The following is a 22,374-nucleotide window of genomic DNA, read 5'->3' on the forward strand; positions in this document are numbered from 1 at the left end:
AGTTACCCAATGAAGCATAAACAACAATGGAACGGTTTTCAGGATGTTCAAGGTTCACCTATTGTTCCCTCTCAACCGACCAGGCGCACACAGGGTGGGGCTTCAATTGTATAGCAGTGCTTGAGCTCTGTAGCACGCAACCAGAAGTGCAGAAGTCTCAGGGGCACGTTACAGAAACAGGAGAAAGTTGGCTGTGCATCTTGCACTACCCAGGCTACTCCATCAGCTGGCTGGATGGGCAGGGAACCAGAGGCTAGATTAAAAGCCACGCAAGGGTTATAGGGGTGGGCTTTATTGCACACAGTCTTGGTCCAGCAGAAGAAGGGATCTTTGAAATATGTTTCTCCCTTCCTGCTGCTGTTTGAGGGGATACACAAAACAAGGCAGGTTGTCAACAGGAAACAGGCTGGATGGAGCTTATGGATGGCCAACCTGCCTGAGGAAGGACACAAGTGCAGCTAGCTGTGGGGAGTTGTGCCAGTTCTAGGTAGGTGCCTGCGAGAGCCTGGTTATGACATATAGGCTGCAGCCTTGCTCCATAAATGACTATGGACTAAACCACCCCAAGGCAAACACACTGTAGAGAGTCACTATTTTATACTTTGAACTTACTTCGTAGCATGTGTGCCAAAAAGGTGGACCATCACTGATACAGCTGGAAGGGGCCCAACAGATGATATCCTACAACCTGCTACCCTGAAGTAGCAGCCCTTGTGCCCTGGAATACCTTTGCCTCTAGCAGTCTACTAAGCCAAGGAGCAGGCAGCAGTGCAGCATGGGAGAGGCAGGCAGGCAGGAGTGCAGGCCTGATGATGCCATGGCTGGGTCTGTGGGTCCTGCTCCTCCTGATCATGAGAGACACGACCTGTCCCTGCACACACACACCACACAGCTTACCCACTTGTGGGACTAGTGTTACATATAAAGCACCCTTAACACCTTCCTGAAAGCCTCCAAGGCAAAGGCTCCCCAGACTCCAGGTGATTCTGCTGCTGAACTGCTTCTGTAGTTAAAGAGCTGCTTTCTAATGGCTCAAAATCTTAATTCATATTCTATTCTCAGTGGACAGCATGAATCACCATTCCAGGTGTTCTTTCCAAGACCCTTTTAAATGTCATAAATATGGCAGCATCTTCTTTTATCTGGGCTAAAATACTGCAGGTTTTTATTCTGAGACTTTAACTTTCCCTTCATAAAAACGTCCAGACGGGATAGCCATGTTAGTCTGCTGCAGCAGAGACCAAGAGAAAACTAACCACATTTATTACGATGTGAGCTTTTGTGGACTAGAGTCCACTTCATCAGATACAACAATACATTTGTTATTCTTTAAGGCACTGCGTGGCTCTGTTGCTGTTTTCTGCCTTCATAACTAACTCCTGGAAGGTTACACAGATGCATGGGTAGTTTTACCTGATGGCTGAAACCATCTTCTTTAGATGAATATTGTAAACAGTTTTTATCCTCTAAAGGAAGCTCTTGATCATCCTCGAAACTGCTGGTGTCATCATCATCTGAGCTTATAGGGTCAGTCATCAATTTGCAGTCCTGACCAAAACTCTGGGGCTTCTGGTAACTGTGCTCGCTTGTGATGTACGTTTCCTCCATCTTCTGGGGTAAACCAGGGGGTTCCCTGTGGTTTTGACCACGATACGTCCTTTCAGGGGGCTTAATGGCATCTGGCACAGCCAATACCCTTCTTTCTACTCCAAGAGTTATTTGGTCTTGATCCTTCCGCAGACCTGCACAAGCCCACAGATGAAGGTCGGGGTGGTGCTTATTCCTAGAAAGAAACAAGGGATTCAGCATCATGAAGTCAATTTAAGCAGTCTTGACAGGAGGGGTACCCCCCCCCACACACAAATATAATCCTTGATTAAGATTTTTTAGAAGGATCGATTCAGATAAGTGGTTTTCTAACATGTGATGTCTGAAGTATTCAGATGCCAATCGAGCGGACCCAGCTTGTCTCATGATTAACAGAAGTCACTAATGGGGGGCAGGCGTTGTTCGAATCCTCTGCAACATCAGTGTGATGTGTCCCTATATAAAAGCAGCGAACCAGAAAAGTGAGTGCAAGCAGGGGCTTTTGTCCTATTAAAACTCAGTCTCACATGGAATTGATACCATTTGTCAATACATGACTCCAGTTGTGCAGTGAACATAAAAGCTCTTCTGTGCACCTAATAAAGGTTTCACTGGACTCCATGTAATTGTAACACACTGTAATCCTGCCTGGAAGGACCATATCACTTCGATGTTTCATAGAGTTCCTAGCACTTTATTCTCATTAAACAAGTACTTAAAAGTGATAGTTGCTGGCCAAAACATCAGGGAAAGTAAAACAATAACCTATGAACATGTGAGCTGAACAACTCTCCATCAGAACCAGTCACTGTTTTCCCAAGTCATTCCACTCTTGCTGCACAAATACCAAAATTCTTACTGAGTGTTTGATTGGTTTACTGAGACAGAGAGAAAAATATTCTAATCCTCACCACTGCTAGGGGTGAAGGAGAAAGGAAGTTATTTTGCTTACTTTAGTATCCCAATCTTCAGCTGTAGCCCATGTAGTATTTCTGTAACACCGTACACATCAGCCAGGAGGTGGTGTGTTGACACTATCTTTTTGGCATTTAGGTGAGAGTAGTTCTCTTTTAAAAAAGATAGACCACACATGTGGCCATTATTCAACCAGTCTTTATCATAGAGATATTTGGCACTCCATCTCTGACCTAGAGACAATATGAGAATCAGACGTATCCCACTGCCACAGTAAAATAAAATAAAAAAAACACTCTCAAAGTGTATTTCTTCTATCACAGAATGAATAATCACACTGGGAAAAGCATGTAAAACTGGTAGGTGAGCAGATACAGAAGTGCTGATATGGCTGCAGTTACAGGCACTGGGAAATCACTCAGTTTATCAGGAATTCAATATTCATAGGGCCATTCACATATTTACATTTTATTCATTTAATGCTCAGATTAGAACAATCTCATAACTGGAAGAAATGTGTATGCCAACATTTGTGCCAGAAAGGCTTACGGCTTTCCTGTCAGGGGCAGTGTCAAGGGAAGGCATGGTCAAGCACCTTGTGGGGCCCACACCCCAGCTGGGCCCACTGGCAAGAACCCTTGACTTGCTCCTCCTCTTCACTATGGCAACCTGCTGGTCCACCTGCCTCTCACTCTGGCCCAGACAACGGTGAGGGTGAGAAGGAGGATCAGCAGATGCTACTGCCTATTTGCTCACTGGCTCTCTTGCTGTCAAGCAAGTGAATGGTAGCAATGATAATAGGATGAACAGCAAAACCAGCTGATGACAATGGTGGTGAGCAGATAGACTCACTGAGGAAGAGGGGGCATTGAGGATGTCTTGCCCAAGTGCCCACAAAAACCTAAAGCCGGCACTGCCTGGGTAGGTATGCTTATGACAGTTTTGCTCTCTCCCTCCACCCCAACATCACTCAGTTTTGTAGCACTGGAATGTCTTGAATATGCCGCTACACCCAAAAGCCCAGTTTGTGGTGGTAGCTTTTTAACCAGCTCCAACTGGTGAAACAACAGCACCCTTTTCTATCAAATATAAACTGGGTCATTCATGCCTTCATATCAGTATCTGGGGAATCTTCTTTTTGTATACCATGCACAACTGAGGGTGATGGTTCTGTGCCTTACACAACTTCAGCCCAACATACCTTCAAGACCATTCTTGTCCCACCATCATCTGAGATCAGCCAACAGCATCCCCTTAACAAAACCATCTGGATGCAGAGAGCACTGCTCTTGCTGACAGACTCCCCACTCCCAGTTACAGGACTCACTCACTTGGGTGATATAATAAAGTTGGAGCCTAAACATTTTCAGAAGCCTTGTAAGTCCCGTTTGGGACACCATGGGGTGGGAGCAGTTAGGAGGAAGCTGACAATTTCTTTGTAATTTTCTATTTCAGTGGGGTGTCTATAGACTTTTTAAAACTGTAGAGCCTTCAGAAAACGGTAGACTATAAATCATAAAGGCACACAGCAAGACAGAGCAAGCATTGTCAGCAGAACACAGTATTAGACTCCACTTGGGTAGGACAGGGCAGGAAAGGGGTGCACACTAGAAGCTGCAAAATCCTACAGGTGAACCCAGAAGAACAACCACAAAAATCGTCACAAATGTTGGCTGTGTAAACACACCATTAGTATGGATGGAACTGGACAGCAGCTGTTGTGCCAATTAATTAGCATGGAAATACAGAGCTTGAAATTTCGGACCTTAATTTGAAAATTTACTCATACCAGGCGGGTCCCTGCAAATGTAGCATATGTACTGCTCTGGAATGCTGTCCTCCAACAACCCCATGCACACACTGTGCTGCCAACACAGGCACTCTTCACACTGTGGTGATGATAAAAAACAACAACAACAGAGAAGACAATGCATGAGATGACAGGAACACTGTTCTAACACTTGCTTGATCAAAACACAAGGAAGAAGATTGCTCAAGTCACCATACTGTGTAACGTAATCTGTGTCTGATGCAAACAGACTCAAATCCTATTTAAGCTTATTTGCAAACTCTTCACCCACCACAAAGACACATCAACCGAGCAAGACTATCACTGTGGGATCTCCAACAGGTTAGTAGCTGAGCTTTTATGCCAAACAGTGTAAAAACATTAACAAAATAGTCACCTTGGGCATATAAATGTTCAATAAATAAAAATACTGTTAATGCAAAGTTTGCATAGTAATATTTTACAATTCAATACTGAATTTCCAAAGTCAAACTTTTGACAACCAGCGTGGGTTGGGGGATTTTGGAGAAAAGCCAGAATCCAGAGAAAGGGGGAAGGGAGAAAAGCCAAAATCCAGAGAGAGAGAGAGAAAGAGAGAGAGCGCTCACACAGCTATACACAGAAAATGGATGTCACTCCCAACATTTTTTGATTGGCCATACCCAACTATGGCAATTTGTGGTGGCACCCAATATATTTTTTTCAAAATGTCAAGTGTGCTCAAGGGCCCAAAAAGGTTGCCTACCCCTGCACTCTTTTTCAGTTAAAAAATAGAAGAGAAAAAAGAGGAAGCTACCACAGCTGCAGTAAGTTGCCCTGCTGCCTGAACTATTCAAAATGTTTCACCTCTCACCTCAAAAAACTGAACAAATGCTGTCCCCTCCCCAACCCATGGCCACCTGTGAATGGGGTGGTGAATTTCAGTGGGGAGCAGTTCATTCAGCCCTATACTGAATATGAGGCATGTCTCAGTTACTTTATGTTTTCTGAGGGAGGAAGAAACACCTAAGGAGGCTGGAAAGAAAATGCTCACGCCTCTCTATTTGATGCCACATTAGAGAAGGGTATGAGAAAAGCACCAAGCACTGTCTCTCTCACGCTGCTCCACATCTGATTTCTCACTCTGCTCATCAAACAGATGTTCTCTCCAAATCAAGATGACATAACTTAGGATCTCATGAGGACAGCAATGACCTGCTGCTACTGTTAAGGCAATGCAAATTAGTGATTAAGCTGACACTTTTCTGAAAATGAAAGATTTCACATGCAAACCTGATCTCAGTGGTTCACAAATATTTGGCAAGGACCCACTGCCAAATACTGCAGAAAGCACACTGAACGGAGAGGCCTACTGGGCCTTCCAATATGGGCCTCAGAAACTGAGGTGGATCCTCTGAGGAACAAACTAGGTTAAAAAAATCTTCAGTCCCTCTTGCCACATGACAAGGGGCTTTCAGTTCCTAGGTTCACTCCTTGGTATTTCCAGGTTCTTCACTGAAAGGCAAGGAATAAGCTTGCTCAAGTTACCAAATGGTGAACACAACTGTGTATTAAACAAAACAGGATCAAGCACTAAAGGCCCTCAGGGAGCAGGGTTGGGAAAGAACTGCCTAAGACCATGAACTGGTGCTGCCAGTCAGAGTATACTGGGTCAGTTGAGTCAATGCTGGACTCACCACAAGGCAGCTTCATCCATTCCAGATAAATTGTGAGGTACAGAGTTCTTAGACTGGTCCCTGGTAAAGGAAAACTGTGCCACCTGAGGAGGCCATAGCATGAGATAGGAATAATAGTGACTAAGGGCAAACTAATGAATTTTAAGTGCTGCTTAAAAAAATTTAAGTGCTGCTTTCTGACTTAGGAGCAGAGGAGCTAACGCTTTCTCATCCAATGAAGAAATGCAGTCAGCAATTTTATTGTTTCTAGTATAGGGCATGGACAGCTTTGACCACCCCGGTTAACAAAACCTGGCATGTGGCTTCCCTAACAGTGAGATCACTTACCGCCATAGCCTACAAAGTTAAGTGGCTTTCACTTCTAGGTTAGTACTTGGAAACCCACAATCATCTGCTGGTGCGTGACCTTTTCAGAGAAGTATTACATGCGGGGCTGCTTGCTGAAGATTCCCCTGTTAATGGTCTTATCTAAATTGTGATCACAACAAAACAGATTAGGCCTTATCAGTTCTGCATTGCCTTCTCCATTGTCCCGTGTTTTTATTATGTTATTACCATTGTATGTACTAATAGAGAGACCTGGCCTACATAACATAACAGTGACAAGTATGGCCAGTTCACATGAAACACCAAACCAAGCACTGTGCTTCTGTACTCCCCCCACCCCACCCCCAATTAAATCTGCAACAACCTACTAACTGCTTGTTAGTTTGATCTCACTGCAAAACCAGAGCAAGTTCTTACTTCCACCTGCTAAGAAGTCATATCAAAAGATGCTAAACTAGAGTATTTAGCACTTTTGGATGCAGTGCCACCAAAACAGAAATGGAAGCTTGTAGTGGTCTCATGGACGCAGTGATGAAGACTGAGAAACAGTGTTCCATTGACAAAACAAGATCCCCTCTCAACAGCCATATTGATACACCACTCCCTCCCTAGGGAACTCCACCATGCCCGCTCTTTAATGAGCTTCCACCATGCATTAAAAACGTGGTTGTTCAGGCAGGCATTTGGGTTGGGTTAGGGTATTTTAGAAAATGTTTTTATTGTAGAATTTTATTGTTTCGAACCGTTTTATTGTATGTTTTGTGCATTGCCCAGTGGCTGGGTGACCAGCCAGATGGGTGATTAATAAAATAAATAAATAAATCCACCCACCCACCCACGGGCCTGCCAGGATGAGAATCTTGAACATCCAAGAAGGTGAAAGGAAAAGTCAAGAATGTCAAATCTCTCCAGAATGCTTGGAGGTCACTCAAAACCATAATAACAGAAGCTCAGTTAGAATATATACTGCAGGTTAGGAAAGGTAGCACAAAGTCCTATAGCATGGTTAATAAGCCATATCAAGGTTAAAGAAAAGAAGGCTTCCTCCAGAAAATGGGAGTCTTCCCCAAAGGAACAGAACAAAAAGGAAAACAAACTTGCACAAAAGAAATGCAGGCAGATAATAAGAGATGCAAAAAATAATTTTGAGGAACATATTGCTATAACATTAAGAACAAATTTAAAAAGCTCTAAATACAACAGAAGCAGGATAATAGCTAGAGGGGGAGCTGGACCACAGGTTGACAATGGAGTCAAAAGTGTACTAAAGGAGGGTAAGAAGATTGTATATAAGTTGAATGATTTGTGTCTGTCTTCACTGCAGAAGATGTAGGGCAGATACCAGTGCCTGAACTGATGAAAATAGGAACAGAGAAAAATAGTGGTAACAGCAGATGAGGTTCCAGACCTTACTGACAAATTGAAAACAAATAAATCCCTGGGCCCAAATGGTATCCATCATCAGAGAGTTCTTAAGAAACTCAAATAGGAAACTGCTGATCTTTTAACGAAAATATGCTAGATGTCCTAAGATCAGCCTCTCCACCAGATGACTGGAGAGTGGCCAATGCAACAAACAGTTTTTTAAAAGTGATCCAGGAAATTACAGGTTGGTTAGCTTAATATCTGTTCTTGGTAAATTGGTGGAAAGCATTATGAAAGATAAAATTATCAAGAATATAGAAGGATAAGTCCTGCTGAAGAAGAATCAACATGGCTTCTGCAAAGGAAAATGTTGTCTCACAAACCTTTTAGAGTTCTTTGAGAGTGTCAATAAACATGTGGACAGGAGTGATCTGGTAGACGGTGCTGTCAGGAGCGCCCTAGCTGCCTCTTGCAGTTCCTTCCAATAGCCAACTCAGGACACACACGACGAGGATTCTTTCAAAGGCTTTATTCCTTTATTATTTTATGACTCTTTCAGATACTAATCACTAGCGACTAAGCAAGGAACAGCACTGGGGAAAGATAGCAGAATAGCCTAAGCTCCAGGTAAGGCAGTTGGTCCCCGTTTGAAGGGGAACCACGGGAAGACCCTGAACTTATGGGCTAGGGAGAGAGCCTCCCTCTTTCCCTTGGGTCCTCGGGATGCGACCGTTGTCTGAGCGCCAAACGTTTGGAACGCCTCCTTTCAGCACCCTCCATCTGTCATCGCTCCCTGCGTCTGCGCCGAGCATCCAGCAAGCCCCCCTCCAGTGCACTCTCACTGCCAGGGTCACTATCTATCCCAGGAATGCTGGCAGAAGGAATCTCTGCCAGCTGCTCTGCCTGTGAGAGATGAGCGAGCTCCTCTCCCACGGATTGCTGTTCTTCCTCAGAATCAGAACTGCTCTGGGGCTCTATGGCTCAGTTTCCACCCTGACAGGTGTTTACTTGGACTTCCAAAAGGCTTTTAACAAAGTCTCTCACTAAAGACCTCTGAGCCAACATATCCCATGACTATTAAGAGAAGTCCTCATATAGATAGGTGACTGGCTAAAGAACAGAAAGCTGAGAGTAAGAATAAATAGACAATTCTCACAATGGATGGATATAAAAAGCGAGGTCCCCCAAGGATCAGTATTGGGACTGGTACTATTTAACTTGCTCATAAATTATCTAGAGCTAGAAGTAAGCAACAAAACTGCCATCTTTGATGCCAAATTATTTACAGTGGTAAAAACAAAAAGCGATTGCAAAGAGTAAAAGAAAAAGGATCTCTCCGAACTGGAAGAATGGGCAAAAGGAGTTCAATGTAAGCAAATGTAAACTGATGCACACTGGGGCAAAAATTCCTAACTTCATACATACACTGATGGGATCTGAGCTGGTGGTGACTGACCAGGCAAGGAACCTTGAGAATGTGGTTGATAGTTCAATGAAAAATGTTGACCAAGTGTGTGGCTGCTGTACAAAAGGCAAATTCCATATTGGGGACCAAGTGTGTGGGCGCTGTACAAAAGGCAAATTCCATATTGGGAACCAAGTGTGTGGGCGCTGTACAAAAGGCAAATTCCATATTGGGGGTCATTAAGGAATAAAAAACAAACTACCAATGTCATAATGCCCTTATACAAATCTGTGTATAGTTCTGGTCAACACACCTCAAAAAGGATACTGTAGAGCTGGAAAAGGTACAGAAGGTGATTGGGGAAGATGAGCAGGAGGGTGCTATTACACTCATGCCCTGCTGGGGGTCTCCCCATAGGCATCTGGTTGGCCACTCTGGGAACAGACTGCTGGACTAGATAGTCCTTTGGCCTGACCCAGCATAGTTCTTCTTACATTCTTAAACATAGGCTAGCTGCAGCATGGAGACTCAACTGTACCTAATATAGGAGACATCCTATAAACAGAATAAATTTCCTTCTCCACTGAGAAAGCAACACTCAAATTATTGCTGCTTTCTTCAAGAACCAAAGAGTAAACAACTAAGAATATGAGATAAAGTCCCTGTTTTTCTATGGGGAAAGTCTAGCAAGACTGAATAAAGGCACACAGTAGAGTCTTTTTATGAAGACTCTACAGAAGCAAGTTCTGGATAACTGGAGGGAAAGGTCCCATTAAAAAAATTGACTTCAAACAAGAGATTCCTTACCTGAATCATGAATCCTTTTTCTTCATCCATTTCACAGATACACCTGACAATTTCATTGAGAGTATCCTCTTCATCCTGAGATTCTTCAAAATTGGTTGAATCAAAGTCTTGATTATACTCATCACCGCTAAGCAGCAAACTCTCAGTAGAAGAATCATCCAAAAATTCCATATCAGAGAGATCTGCAATTGGGGGTGGGGGGTGGGGTGTAAAAATAAGTTACTTCACAAATGGATAGAACAGGAACAGACTGTGTGCAAAATTCAAAGGAAGATCTTTGGGTGGTCCTCTAGATGACATTGTACTTGCAAAAACTCTGAAAAGAAAGCCACTAATTCTATTTATTTGTTTAAAACAGGGTAGTATCCAATTAACATCTGCTGCTGATGGAGCAGCTTCTGTCAGAGGAATGGAGAGGAGGCGCCTGCCCTGTGTAGCCCACTTCCCACCCTGCCTGCCCTGTGTAGCCCACTTGCACACCCTCAAAATCTGCTCCGGAGGGTTGGGAGACCTTCCAGAGAAATTTTGTGGGGATTGCAGGGGAAAGTCTTTTAGAACTCCCAGGGCATTTACAATAAAACAGAAACTAAACTATCTACAAAAAATACAAAACACCACTAAAACAATAACAGCAGAGCAGCAATAAAACATTCTATAAGTAGCAGCGGAAACAGCATTAAAAGGACTTGGTGTATAAAAAAAGGCTTCACCCAACACCAAAACAACCTAAGATTCAGCACCAGACAAGTCTTACAGAGGAGAACATTCCAGGGACAGGGGCATCACAGCCAAGAAAGCCCTTTGCTAACAGTGGAGGCACCTTCAGAAGAGCCTCTGAAGGTGACCTTAGCAATCAAACAGTAGTCCTTAAACACTACGTGAAAATACTTTCTTATTTTAAAAGCTGATATATCCAGATCACACCCCCAAAAGCTATGTTTGCGGCATTCGCAATAGGAACACACTTTCAAGAACTTTTTCACCAACAAAATGCTAAAAATAAAGAGCTGGATCTCCATGTTAGGCATAATTAGGAAAGGAACTGAGAATAAAACTGCCAGTATTATACTGCCCTCATACAAATGCATGGTACTTAGAATACTGTGTACAGTTCTGGTCACTACACCTAAAAAAAAGATATTGCAGAGCTGGAAAAAGTGCAGAAAAGAGCAACTAAAATGATCACGGAGCTTGCACAATTCCCCTATGAGAGAAGGGTACAACAGCTGGGATTGTTCTGCTTGGAAAAAAGGAGAGTAAGGGGAGACATGAGGGGAGGTGTAAAGAATTATACATGCTGTGGAGAATGTGGAAAGCTACACAGTTTTCTCCCACTCTCATAATACTGATGTCAGGGTGGAAACTGAGCCCAGAGAGCCCCAGAGCAGTTTTGATTCTGAGGAGGAACAATCATCCGTGGGAGTGGAGCCAGTTCATCCCTCACAGGCTCAGCACCTGGCAGAGATTCCTCCTCCCAGCATTCCAGAGATACTTAGTGACCCAGGTAGTGAGGGAGTGTGGGAGGGGGGCTTCTTAATGCTCAACGCAGACGCAAAGAGCGATGAGTGATGGAGGGCGTGGAAAGGAGGCATAGCACCCGTTTGGCGCGCAAGCAACGGCCGCCTCCCATGGACCCAAGGGAAAGAGGGAGGATCTCTCCCTAGCCCATAAGTTCTGGGTCTTCAAGTGACTCCCTTTCAAATGGGGATCAACTGCTCCTGTCCCTTGCTCTAGCAGCTGGTGATTAGCATCTGAAAGAGTCATTAAGCTGTAATGGGATTAAAGCTTTGAAAAGAATTCCCTTTTGTCTGTGTCTTGAGTTGGCTATTGGGATCTACTGGGGGAGGCCGCCAAGGCATTCCTGACAACTGGAACCCAGGGACATCCCATGAAGCTGATTGGTGGGAGATTCAGGGCAGATAAAAGGAAGTATTCCTCCACACAGCACATAGTTAAACTATGGAACTGGCTACCACAAGACACAGTGATGGCCACCAATTTGGATGGCTTTAAGAGGAGGTTAGACAAATTCCCAGACAAGAAGGCTATCAGTGGCTACTAGTCCTGACAGCTCTATACTACCCAATAACCCAAAGGAGAAGATTCCCAAAACACAGTCCGTACAAAAGATAAAGAAAGGAACCAAATAGTTATGAAGTGGATGCAATTGTGAATATAGCGTGATTGTAATAAAATTACTATTGCAATCGTTGTAGTTGGTGGAATAGTTATTATTTGTTGACAAGATCTCTGGATTATATCCTGTTTCATTACTTTGTCAAAACCAAAGCCAAAAATTCCTTCATTGAACCAACATTTCTTACTGAAGGAGAGCAGCTTTGTGAGGCAGTAAGAAAAAAAAACTATAAGACCCTAATAAATTCTGTGATTAGAGATTTGTTTTGTCTCCCACACTGAAAGTCAGTAATTGAATTACCGAGAGCTATTTCTCCATTAGCAATATATAGATGTTGTTAATGTGTTTTTTTAATTACAGCTTTGTTTGGAGCAATAAGAAAACAAAAAACAAAATAAACCTGGCAAATTCTGTGGTTAGAGATTTTTTTGGAAGATTTATGAGTGGTTTTTAAGAGGTTTATCACAGGGTGGAGAAAGAATTCAGCTGCCCTCCATGAGTAAGAAATGTTGGTTCAACTGAGGAATTTTTGGCTTTAAGCTGGTTTTCAAGAAGTAATGAAATGGGATATAATCTGGAGATCTCGTCAACAAATAACAGTAACTATTCCACCAGCTGCAACAATTGTAATTGGGGGGGGGGGGAGGCTTATAACAAACGCACTATATTTATATTGTTCAATTACAATTACACCCACTTCGTAAGTATTTAGTTCCTTCCCTTATCTTTTGTACAGGCTATATGCTACCTCCAGTGTCAGAGGCAGTATGTCTATGTACACCAGGTGCTGGGGAACATGGGCGGGAGGGTGCCGTTGCACTTGTGTCCTGCTTGTGGATTCCCTGTCAACAGCTGGTTGGCCACTCTGTGAACAGAATGCTGGACTAAAAGGACCCTTGATCCATGGCCCTTTTGTTTTTATGATCCAGACTTAGTTATACTTAGAGTTGTTGTTGTTCAGTCGTTAAGTCGTGTCCAACTCTTCATGACCCCATGGACCATAGCACACCACGCCTTCCTGTCCTCCGCTCTCTCCCAGAGTGTGCTCAAGTTCATATTCATTGCAACGGTGATGCTATCTAGCCATCTCATCCTCTGCCATCCCCTTCTCCTTTTGCCTTCAATCTTTCCCAGCATCAGGGTCTTTTCCAGGGAGTTTTCTCTTCGCATTAGGTGAGCTTCAGCTTCAGGATCTGTCCTTCCAACGAGCACTCAGGGTTGATTTCCTTTAGGATTGACTGATTTGACCTCCTTTCACACCAGGGGACTCGTAAGAGTCTTCTCCAGCACCACAGTTTGAAGGCATCAATTCTTCAGCGCTCAGCCTTCCTTATAGTCCAGCTCTCACAGCCATACGTTACTACTGGGAAAACCACAGCTTTGATTATACGGACCTCTGTCGGCAAGCTGATGTCTCTGCTTCTAACTACGCTGTCTAGGTTTGCCACAGCTTTCCTCCCAAGGAGCAAGCATCTTTTAATTTCATGGTTACAGTCACTGTCTGTGGTGATCTTGGAGCCCAAGAAAATAAAATCTGTCACTGCTGCCATTTCTTCCCCTTCTATATGCCAGGAAGTAATGGGGACAGATGCCATGATCTTAGTTTTTTTAATGTTGAGTTTCAAACCAGCTTTTGCACTCTCCACTTTCACCCTCAACAAGAGGCTCTTTAGATCCTCTTAGCTTTCTGCCATTAGGGTGGTATCGTCTGCGTATCTGAGGTTGTTGATCATTCTCCCTGCAATCTTAATGCCGACCTGTGATTCATCCAACCTGGCGTTTCTCATGATGTACTCTGCATATAAGTTAAATAAGCAGGGCGACAAAATGCAGCCTTGTCGTACTCCTTTCCCAATTTTGAACCAATCGGTTGTTCAATGTCTGGTTCTGACTGTTGCTTCTTGACCCTTGTGCAGGTTTCTCAGGAGACAGATAAGGTGGTCTGGTCTTCCCATCTCTTTAAGAATTTGCCACAGTTTGTTGTGATCCACACAATCAAAGGCTTTAGCATAGTCAATGAAGCAGAAATAGACTTTTTCTGGAATTCTCTTGCTTTCTCAATGATCCAGCGAATGTTGGCGATTTGATCTCTAGTTCCTCTGCCTCTTCGAAACCCAGCTTGTACTTCCGGTAGTTCTCGGTTCGCATACTGCTGAAGCCTAGCTTGTAGGATTTTGAGCACCACCTTGCTGGCATGTGAAATGAGTGCAATTGTACGGTAGTCTGAACACTCTTTGGCATTGCCCTTCTTTGGAATTGAAATGCAAACTGACCTTTTCCAGTCTTGTGGCCACTGTTGAGTGTTCCAAATTTGTTGGCATATTGAGTGCAGCACTTTAACAGCATCATCTTTTAGGATTTTAAATAGCTCAGCTGGAAGACTGTCATCTCCGCTAGCTTTGTTGTTAGTAATGCTTCCTCAGGCCCACTTGACTTCACTCTCGAGGATGTCCGGCTCAAGTTCAGTGACCACACTATCATGGCTATCAGGGACATTCAGATCTTTCCTGTATAGTTCTTCTGTGTATTCTTGCCACCTCTTCTTAATCTCATCTGCTTCTGTTGGGTCTCTGCCTTCTTTGTCCTTTATCATGCCCATCTTTGCACAAAACCTTCCCTTGAGATCTCCGATTTTCTTGAAAAGATCTCTAGTCTTTCCCATTCTCTTGTTTTCCTTGATTTCTTTACACTGTTCATTTAAGAAGGCCCTCTTGTCTCTCCTTGCTCTTCTCTGGAACTCTGCATTCAGTTGGATATATCTTCCCCTTTCTCCCTTGCTTTTCGCTTCCCTTCTTTCCTCAGCTACTTGTAAAGCCTCCTCAGACAGCCACTTGGCTTTCTTGCATTTCTTTTTCTTTGGGATGGATTTCGTTGCTGCCTCCTGAACAATGTTCCGGACCTCCGTCCATAGTTCCTCAGGCACTCTGTCTATCAGGTCTAATCCCTGAAATCTATTCCTCACCTCCACTGTATATTCATAAGGGATATGATTTTGGTCATACCTGAATGGTTTAGTGGTTTTCCCTACGTTCTTCAATTTAAGCCAAAATTTTGCAATAAGAAGCTCATGATCTGAGCCACAGTCAGCTCCAGGTCTTGTTTTTACTGACTGTATAGAGCTTCTCCATCTTTGGCTGCAAAGTACATAATCAATCTGATTTCAATATTGACCGTCTGGTGATGACCATGTGTAGAGCCGCCTCTTGTGCTGTTGGAAAAGAGGGTTTGCTATGATCAGCATGTTCTCTTGGCAAAACTCTATTAGCCTTTGTCCTGCTTCATTTTGTACACCAAGGCCATGCTTGCCTGTTATCCCGGTGATTTCTTGACTTTAGCATTCCAATCCCCTATGATGAAAAGGACATCTTTTTTTGGTGTTAGTTCTAGAAGGTATTGTATGTCTTCATAGAACCGATCAACCTCAGCTTCTTCAGCCTCAGTGGTTGGGGAATAGACTTGAATTACTGTGATGTTGAATGGTTTGCCTTGGATTCATACTGAGATCATTCTATCGTTTTTGAGATTGTACCCCAGTACTGCTTTTCCCACCCTTTTACTGACTATGAGTGCTACTCCATTTCTTCTAAGGGATTCTTGCCCACAGTAGTAGATATGATGGTCACCTGAATTAAATTCGCCCATGCTTGTCCATTTTAGTTCGCTGATTCCCAAGATGTCGATGTTCAATCTTGCCATCTCATGTCTGACCACCTCCAGCTTACCTTGATTCATTGACCTTACATTCCAGGTTTCTAAACAATATTGTTCTTTACAGCATCGGATTTTCTTTCCACCACCAGACACATCCACAGCTGAGTGTCCTTTCGGCTTTGGCCCAGCTGCTTCACTCTTTCTGGTGCTATTTGGAAATACCCTCTGCTCTTCCCCAGTAGTATATTGGACACCTTCCGACCTGAGGGGCTCATCTTCCGGCGTCATAACTTTTAGCCTTGTGATACATTCCATGGGGTTTTCTTGGCAAGAATACTGGAGTGGGTTGCCATTTCCTTCTCCAGTGGACCACATTTTGTCAGAACTCTCCGCCATGACCTGTCCATCTTGCGTGGCCCTGCACAGCATAGCTTATGGCTTCACTGAGTTACGCAAGCCCCTTCGCCACAACAAGGCAGTGGTCCATGAAGGGGATACTTAGAGCAGACCCACTGAAATCAATCGGACTTAAGTTAGTCATGACTTCAATGAGTCTACTCTAAGCATGACTAAGTCTGGAATGAACCCAAAGAGCAGAGAAGAATCATAGTTGTTACAAATCCATAAAACGTAGAACAAACTGCCGAAGAAATTATCGGGAGATGTCCAAGAACATGAGCTCAGTTTGACAATGAGTCATATTGTGTGTATTCATGAAAGCCACTACCAAGAGTTGTGGTGATGACCACTAGATCAGAAGGGTTTTAAAAAGGAAAAATAAAACAATCCCGCAACTTATCCACAACTTTATTACCACGATAGCTATATTAAACTAATGCGTTAAGAGGCAGAATCTCGCCAATTACCAGATGCTGGGGAAATAGAGCAGGCAATTTCCGTCATGCCCTACTTGTAAATTGCAGAGGCATCTGGCTGGCTGGTTGGCTTGGGAAAACAAATGGTGACAGACTACCTTATAGGGCAGTTGCCAGGGTTGCTGAGGTAACTAAGAACTACTGAGCACTTTAAATATTTGAAGCACTTTATACAAATGTAAACTTAAACAATTATGATAGCTAAATTGACACATAGTTGGTTATTTCCTTATTGTCTGTAAGCAAAAATGAAATTTATTGTTAAGAAGCCAAATATCATACAGCACAACAAACTTACTTTCTCCACTAAGGTCAACAGACAGAATAGCTCTTGGGTACTGATATGATGTGTTCTTCTCCGTCGTGGTGCTTCGTAGCGTCAATGAGCTCCCAGAAGACTTGGTGAATGGAGAGGAGCACCTGTCCAAGTACTCAAGGGAACTATCCTCAAAATCCGAATAATCTGCAAAGGGATTACAGAACATGGCTACATAGTATTGTTGCCAATCAAGACAATTTTTCTAAACATTTACTTTAACTGAATACCAATCAACTTTTGCTCCTTTTAGAACTATTCATACATCACTTCTTAAACTGACAAACAGCAATTAGCTCCCTTAAACTGAGTCACGTGCTGCTTCCGTTGGTTCCAGAGCAATTTATGAAGGAAAGTAAGTCATGCAGCAAGGCCTGGTTTGCAGAATGCCACTAATCTCCACTGATCAGACAACTCTGGGTATCTTTGCACATTCAGAGGAATGGTGAAACATGGCACATGAGCAACTCACTCTTCCCTTTTCATGCTTTCAGATAATGTGAAAAGGCTGAACCTGCACACTACCACAGCAAGCGTGTGCGTGTGTGTGCAGAATTTACATATCTTGTCACAGGACAGACGCGCAAGTGCCTCCTTCACACATACCCGGTTGCACAAGTGATGCATACAGTAACTTTTCACTCCTGTGAATCGCAAAGTGGGTCTCATAAGGTTTTCTAGTAATCGCTTGCTCTAGTCATTTATCACCAAAACACAAAATGGCTGGATGATTAAACAGGGATGCATAGGAGCAGCCTGTTGCTATTTAAAGGACAAATGTTGAAGAACAAGCACTTGATCAGAGTAGTATTTGTAAAACACAGCAGACACAGCCAACCATGTGTTACTCTTGTACACTGAGATATGATGCTGGAAGAGCAATTCAGTCAGTATGCTGCATCTCCTCAGGGCTAACAAGCGCATTTTGATGCAACACTGGGGCAATTCATTTTATAAAAACCAAACATGAAGCCACAAACAGGAAGCTCTTATGACTATACCATGCTGCTTTGATTTCTTCTTTTTCTTTTTCTTCTTCTTCTGTTTTGATTTATGATCCTTTTCCTTCTTCTCTTTTCTTTCTTTATCCTTCTCCTTCTTTTTACCTACATTGAAAAGGCCAAGGGTCTTTGTTAGGCAAAGGATATCTAAAATAAACACAACCTGTTGTAAAAACTAGGTTAAGGTGTTTGCCAAGCAGAACTCTACAGTTAAATAATGAAGTGTCTAAACAAAAAGCTTTAATCTTTCAATGGTAGATGGATTGCGGAGAGGAGGTTTTAGAGAAGAAACCTTGAACCAAGTACTGAGGTCTGCAAAAATATATGCAAGAGCAGTGAAGTTTAATGACTATGACGAGGACTTAACTCAGAATTGCAGTCATAATTCCAAGTTTGTTGTACTGGAATAAGAACTGTTAATTCTAGGCAATTCTAGCTTCCAACAAAGTCTTTCCAACATTAAAAAAAAAAAAAAAAACAAGAGAGCACCAGAGCATCAGCATTAAGTGGGAATTTTCTGTAATCATAAGAATGCTGAATTACCCCACCTAGGCTTAATGCCAAAGAACTTAAATTTTGTCTTAGGTTTTTTATTTCAATGGCAACAAAAATACATACAAACATGTATTATAAATTGATTCCACAATTAAAATCCACATAAAAAGTAATGTTTTTAACTCGATCAAGTTTATCCAATGTTTGCCCCATATCATCTTCCAATCCCATCCCAAATTCTCAATTACCTCTGGATTATCAAAGCATTATCCCTTCCTTATACTTAAGATCGTAGGTTAATTTTAGAGAAACAAATAGGTCAGTTAACAAAAGCTGAAGCAATGGTATATTTGCACACATACACACCATATCGTGCACAGATTCTTGCTGCAACTGATCAGGTTCAAGGGTGTCCTTTGCAGGGATGTAGGAGAGAATTTTATATTTTTATTTCTGATCATCATCTACTATGTAAGCCACCTTCCCTCTTATTATTTTTGCAGTCTTGGAGACCAACTGGAACTGTATCAATGACCAATGTTTATGAACCCACCATTTTAACATCAGCAAACAATCACCATACATGACAGAAGAGGAAAACAAAGACATTCTCTAACTATCCCCCTGTGCTCCTCATAATAGAAACTTTTATCAGTCACTGGTAAAAAAGTTACCAGTCACTTTTATCTGTCCTCAAACTTCTTCATTTAATACATACGTTTCAGCCCAAAGGGGGGGGGGGAGGCACAGTTTAACATATAAAAACCACCTGTCAAGCCCCAAACAATAAAATACTAGTCGTGTTACAGTTATTAAGAACCAATGAACACTTACACCTAACAAGAGCATTAACAGGTAAAAAGATAAGTGACAGGCTACCCTCTTGTTCTCTCAGACCTTTCGCTTAAAATGTTTTTTGTTCATACCAAGCAATGATGAGCATCTCTCTTCCAATTTTGTTCTTCTCTCAGTTTTCAGTGTTCCTGTGTTTGCAAGAAAGAAAACAGAAGCTTAGCAGAACACACTAGGTTAAGAGGGTGTTACGTCTCTTGGTTGCAAACATTCTGGTCAATCATTTAGTAGAATAGCACTCCACTTACATTCTGCTGTTAAGGGGTGCTTTAGAAAGACTACAGCTTGGATCCAGATTTGTCCTTTTGCAAATAGGATACCTTTTATTCACAGAAGGGATGGCAATCCAGTGGAGGCTCCTGCTACTGGATAGGTGTGTGTAATTTTCTTTGATCCCCCTGCACCACCTCCCATACTCTTCTAGAGGGCCCCCCAACCCTCCAGAGCAGAATGGGCTGGTGTCACAAGGGGTTGCAAGGCAAATTGACAAAAACCACCTCCCCTCCATTAGGAGTGTCCTGTCAGAGGAATTCTACTCACAGGCTCACTGGATCCAAATCTATACAGTTTCTGAAGGGAAAACATGATGGATTTAATACAAACAACTTTCTAATAAGTTCACTGTCACGGGGCAATTCCACGTGTCATAGGGATACATGGGCATGGATCCATTTTTCATGCAAAGAGCTGCATATGTGCCCTCAAACTTGAGCATATTTGTAAGGAGTTGCAAAGGTCAGACCACTGTTGGAACCCATCTCAAACATTCCTCCTGAAGGCTCTCAAAATCTCCCTTTATCGAGCTCACAAAAATTAATCCCTACCCTGCAGGACTGCAATAGCATTTTAGTTAGCCTTCGCTCATGGGAAAGAAATGTATAGTCCTCATGTGGGCAAACAGCACTTTTGTACAGCTCATGTACTGTACTCACTACAGTAGTTATACATTCCATCTCTCGTGTGTGTGTGTGTGTGTGGGGGGTGATTCTAGCTTTCATTTCTAGATGTACACTTATCAAGTATTATATGCACACCTCAAAAATGTGTGAATGTGATAGGCATACGTTTGCACATATGTCACTCACACGTGAATCAGGTTACTAAGTAGTTATCCATCATGATCCTGTTTACACATTTCACTATCTTTGAAAGAAACAATCTTGGACCCTTAAGATTTTGATCTCGCACTGATGTACTTAGTAACAAGGCATAACCCAAACACAACCACAATTACATGTTAAGAAGGGGCCTTTTCATACATAAAGAGCAGCTAACTGATGCCGCGAACAAATGACACAAATGCATGACGCATGCTTGTCACATGCCTTCACACTTCGTATTTTCTAGGCGTACAAATAATGAGTTATACGTGTAATGTAACACATGAAGGGTTGCAAAAGCCTGGTTGCCTATTGAGCAATAAAGTGAAATTGAATGCATGAAGTGGCCTACAGAGTCTTCTGCATGATTCAAATATATTTAATATACTCTTGAAAGGTGCTGACAAACATTTTACCTGATGCCGCTGGGGCTACTTTGCCATCAGTTACTGCTTTAGAAGAATGACATACAACCATTTCATTAGCTTCCTTTGCTTTACTAGGGTATTCACTGCAGAAAGCAGTCTCTGCAGTTAACAACGCTGAAATATCCAAGTTACGGCTTAAGTCAAGAGGGAGACACAGTCCGCGCTTCTCAAGTGACACATGAGCAACATTGGGAACTATATAAAAGAAAGAACACAATATTAACAACGGACAACCATTGTGTTCCTTGGGGTTGTCGAGTTACACCTCTAAAGTGGCATAGGTCTCATCTATTAGTCAGAAGCTCTCATTAGGTGGGCAATGTCTTGTGAAGATCTTATTTTTAATACTTGTTTTCTCTCTGGTTCTTTACTTAGATTGAAATACATTACCCTCCAGTAATGCTCGCGGTTGATTTGGGACATTGATGGAGAACACTTTTCCATCAGTGACTGGAGAGGGAGAAGGAACTTTTTCTAGAGAATCATGAGGCAACGAACCAGTCGCTAAGCGCTGTGATCTTCTTCTCCGCTGGCTATTTTTGAAGGATTTAAGGGCATTCAGTGGTTGTGATGGACCTAAAAAGAGACCTTGCAATGTTCATGAAGCAGACACAGGTCATTGTCTTACTCTAATATGTTTAAGATGGTCATAAGACACTTGACTTAAGTGGTTCCCATCTATCACAGTGTCACTTTTTAAATATAGAAAAACTGGGACTATCAGACTACAGACGAAGGAGTTTGATTTTGGAAGGAATAGATCATCGGGCATAGTCCCTTATTAGCAAAAATATATATTTATTGTGTGTGAAAGTAAATCCCATGTGAGGGAGCAAGTCTGACATAAAAGGTCATAGGTAGTATTAATAAACCTAACCTTGCGGGTTCATTTGATTTCTGACTCTCTTACTCCCCTTCTCAACTGCTGTATAAAACGATAGGATACTGCAAAACAGTGCAGAGTACACCCATGTCTTAGCATGCCTGATTCAAGGAAAGAACTGTAACATTTCCTAATCCAAAATCTGTCTATTTCTTTTTCTGTAATGGTGTTATGTCTGCTAAATGCCCTTCTTTGGAGTCCCACCACACATGGTCTCTGGAAAGTTTCTGGAGATTAATATAAGTTTATTTGTTCTGCTGGGCTTTTGTTCATTATTGGCCAAACATGAACGATGTGCCTATTACTGTTATTTTACTTAACTCTGTATTATAAATGTATTACATTGGTTAAACCTTGTTCTCTGTTTCCTTCACTATTGCATTCAATATTTATCAAAATTGTAGTAGCTTGTAGACTGCTTATAATGCTGTCATTACCTACTTCAGATATAAACATGGTGTGCTGCATCCAGACTAAGTCATACTTCACATCAATTAAAAATCAATGGGACTTCAGTTGTTCATGTCCCATTCGTTTCAGCAGGCTTGAAGTGTGATTACATTAGACTAGATCCATCCTGGTATTCCTTTGTACTGTACTAGGCCATCATTAGTGTAAACCATTCTAACCAAATTATATCACTAATTTAGCAAATCCTGTGATTGGACCATTAGCTTTTGTTTTAACATCTTCCTCTTTTGTCCCACAAGCCTCTGACTAATGCAACATTTGATGTATACTAGACATTCTGAAGTGATCTCATGA

At 42.4% G+C, this 22,374-nt stretch overlaps 1 protein-coding gene across 13 annotated transcripts in view; it reads right to left on the reverse strand.

Moving 5' to 3' along the window:
- Positions 1-22,374, reverse strand: part of PHF20L1 (PHD finger protein 20 like 1) — a 76,679-nt gene that overhangs the window by 8,471 nt on the left and 45,834 nt on the right. For 8 of the 13 annotated variants that reach the window (XR_014789976.1, XM_084848753.1, XM_084848755.1 and 5 more), the window contains 9 exons: positions 21,117-21,302; positions 20,715-20,921; positions 19,273-19,329; positions 17,852-17,956; positions 16,833-16,997; positions 9,872-10,053; positions 4,292-4,391; positions 2,540-2,735; positions 1,414-1,783 (listed from right to left, as the gene is read on the reverse strand). Coding sequence is in view for 12 of the 13 variants with exons in the window: in XM_084848753.1 (XP_084704879.1) it covers positions 1,414-1,783; positions 2,540-2,735; positions 4,292-4,391; positions 9,872-10,053; positions 16,833-16,997; positions 17,852-17,956; positions 19,273-19,329; positions 20,715-20,921; positions 21,117-21,302 (1,568 nt within the window). In the remaining variant the exon portion in view is untranslated. The remainder of the gene's footprint in view (positions 1-1,413; positions 1,784-2,539; positions 2,736-4,291; positions 4,392-9,871; positions 10,054-16,832; positions 16,998-17,851; positions 17,957-19,272; positions 19,330-20,714; positions 20,922-21,116; positions 21,303-22,374) is intronic. The other 5 variants (XM_084848758.1, XM_084848761.1, XM_084848762.1 and 2 more) reach the window with 1 other exon arrangement.

Source organism: Heloderma suspectum, chromosome 4, assembly GCF_057233095.1.
Source record: "Heloderma suspectum isolate Gila_16-S chromosome 4, 16-S_ref, whole genome shotgun sequence".
In the NCBI taxonomy this organism is placed as follows: domain Eukaryota; kingdom Metazoa; phylum Chordata; class Lepidosauria; order Squamata; family Helodermatidae; genus Heloderma; species Heloderma suspectum.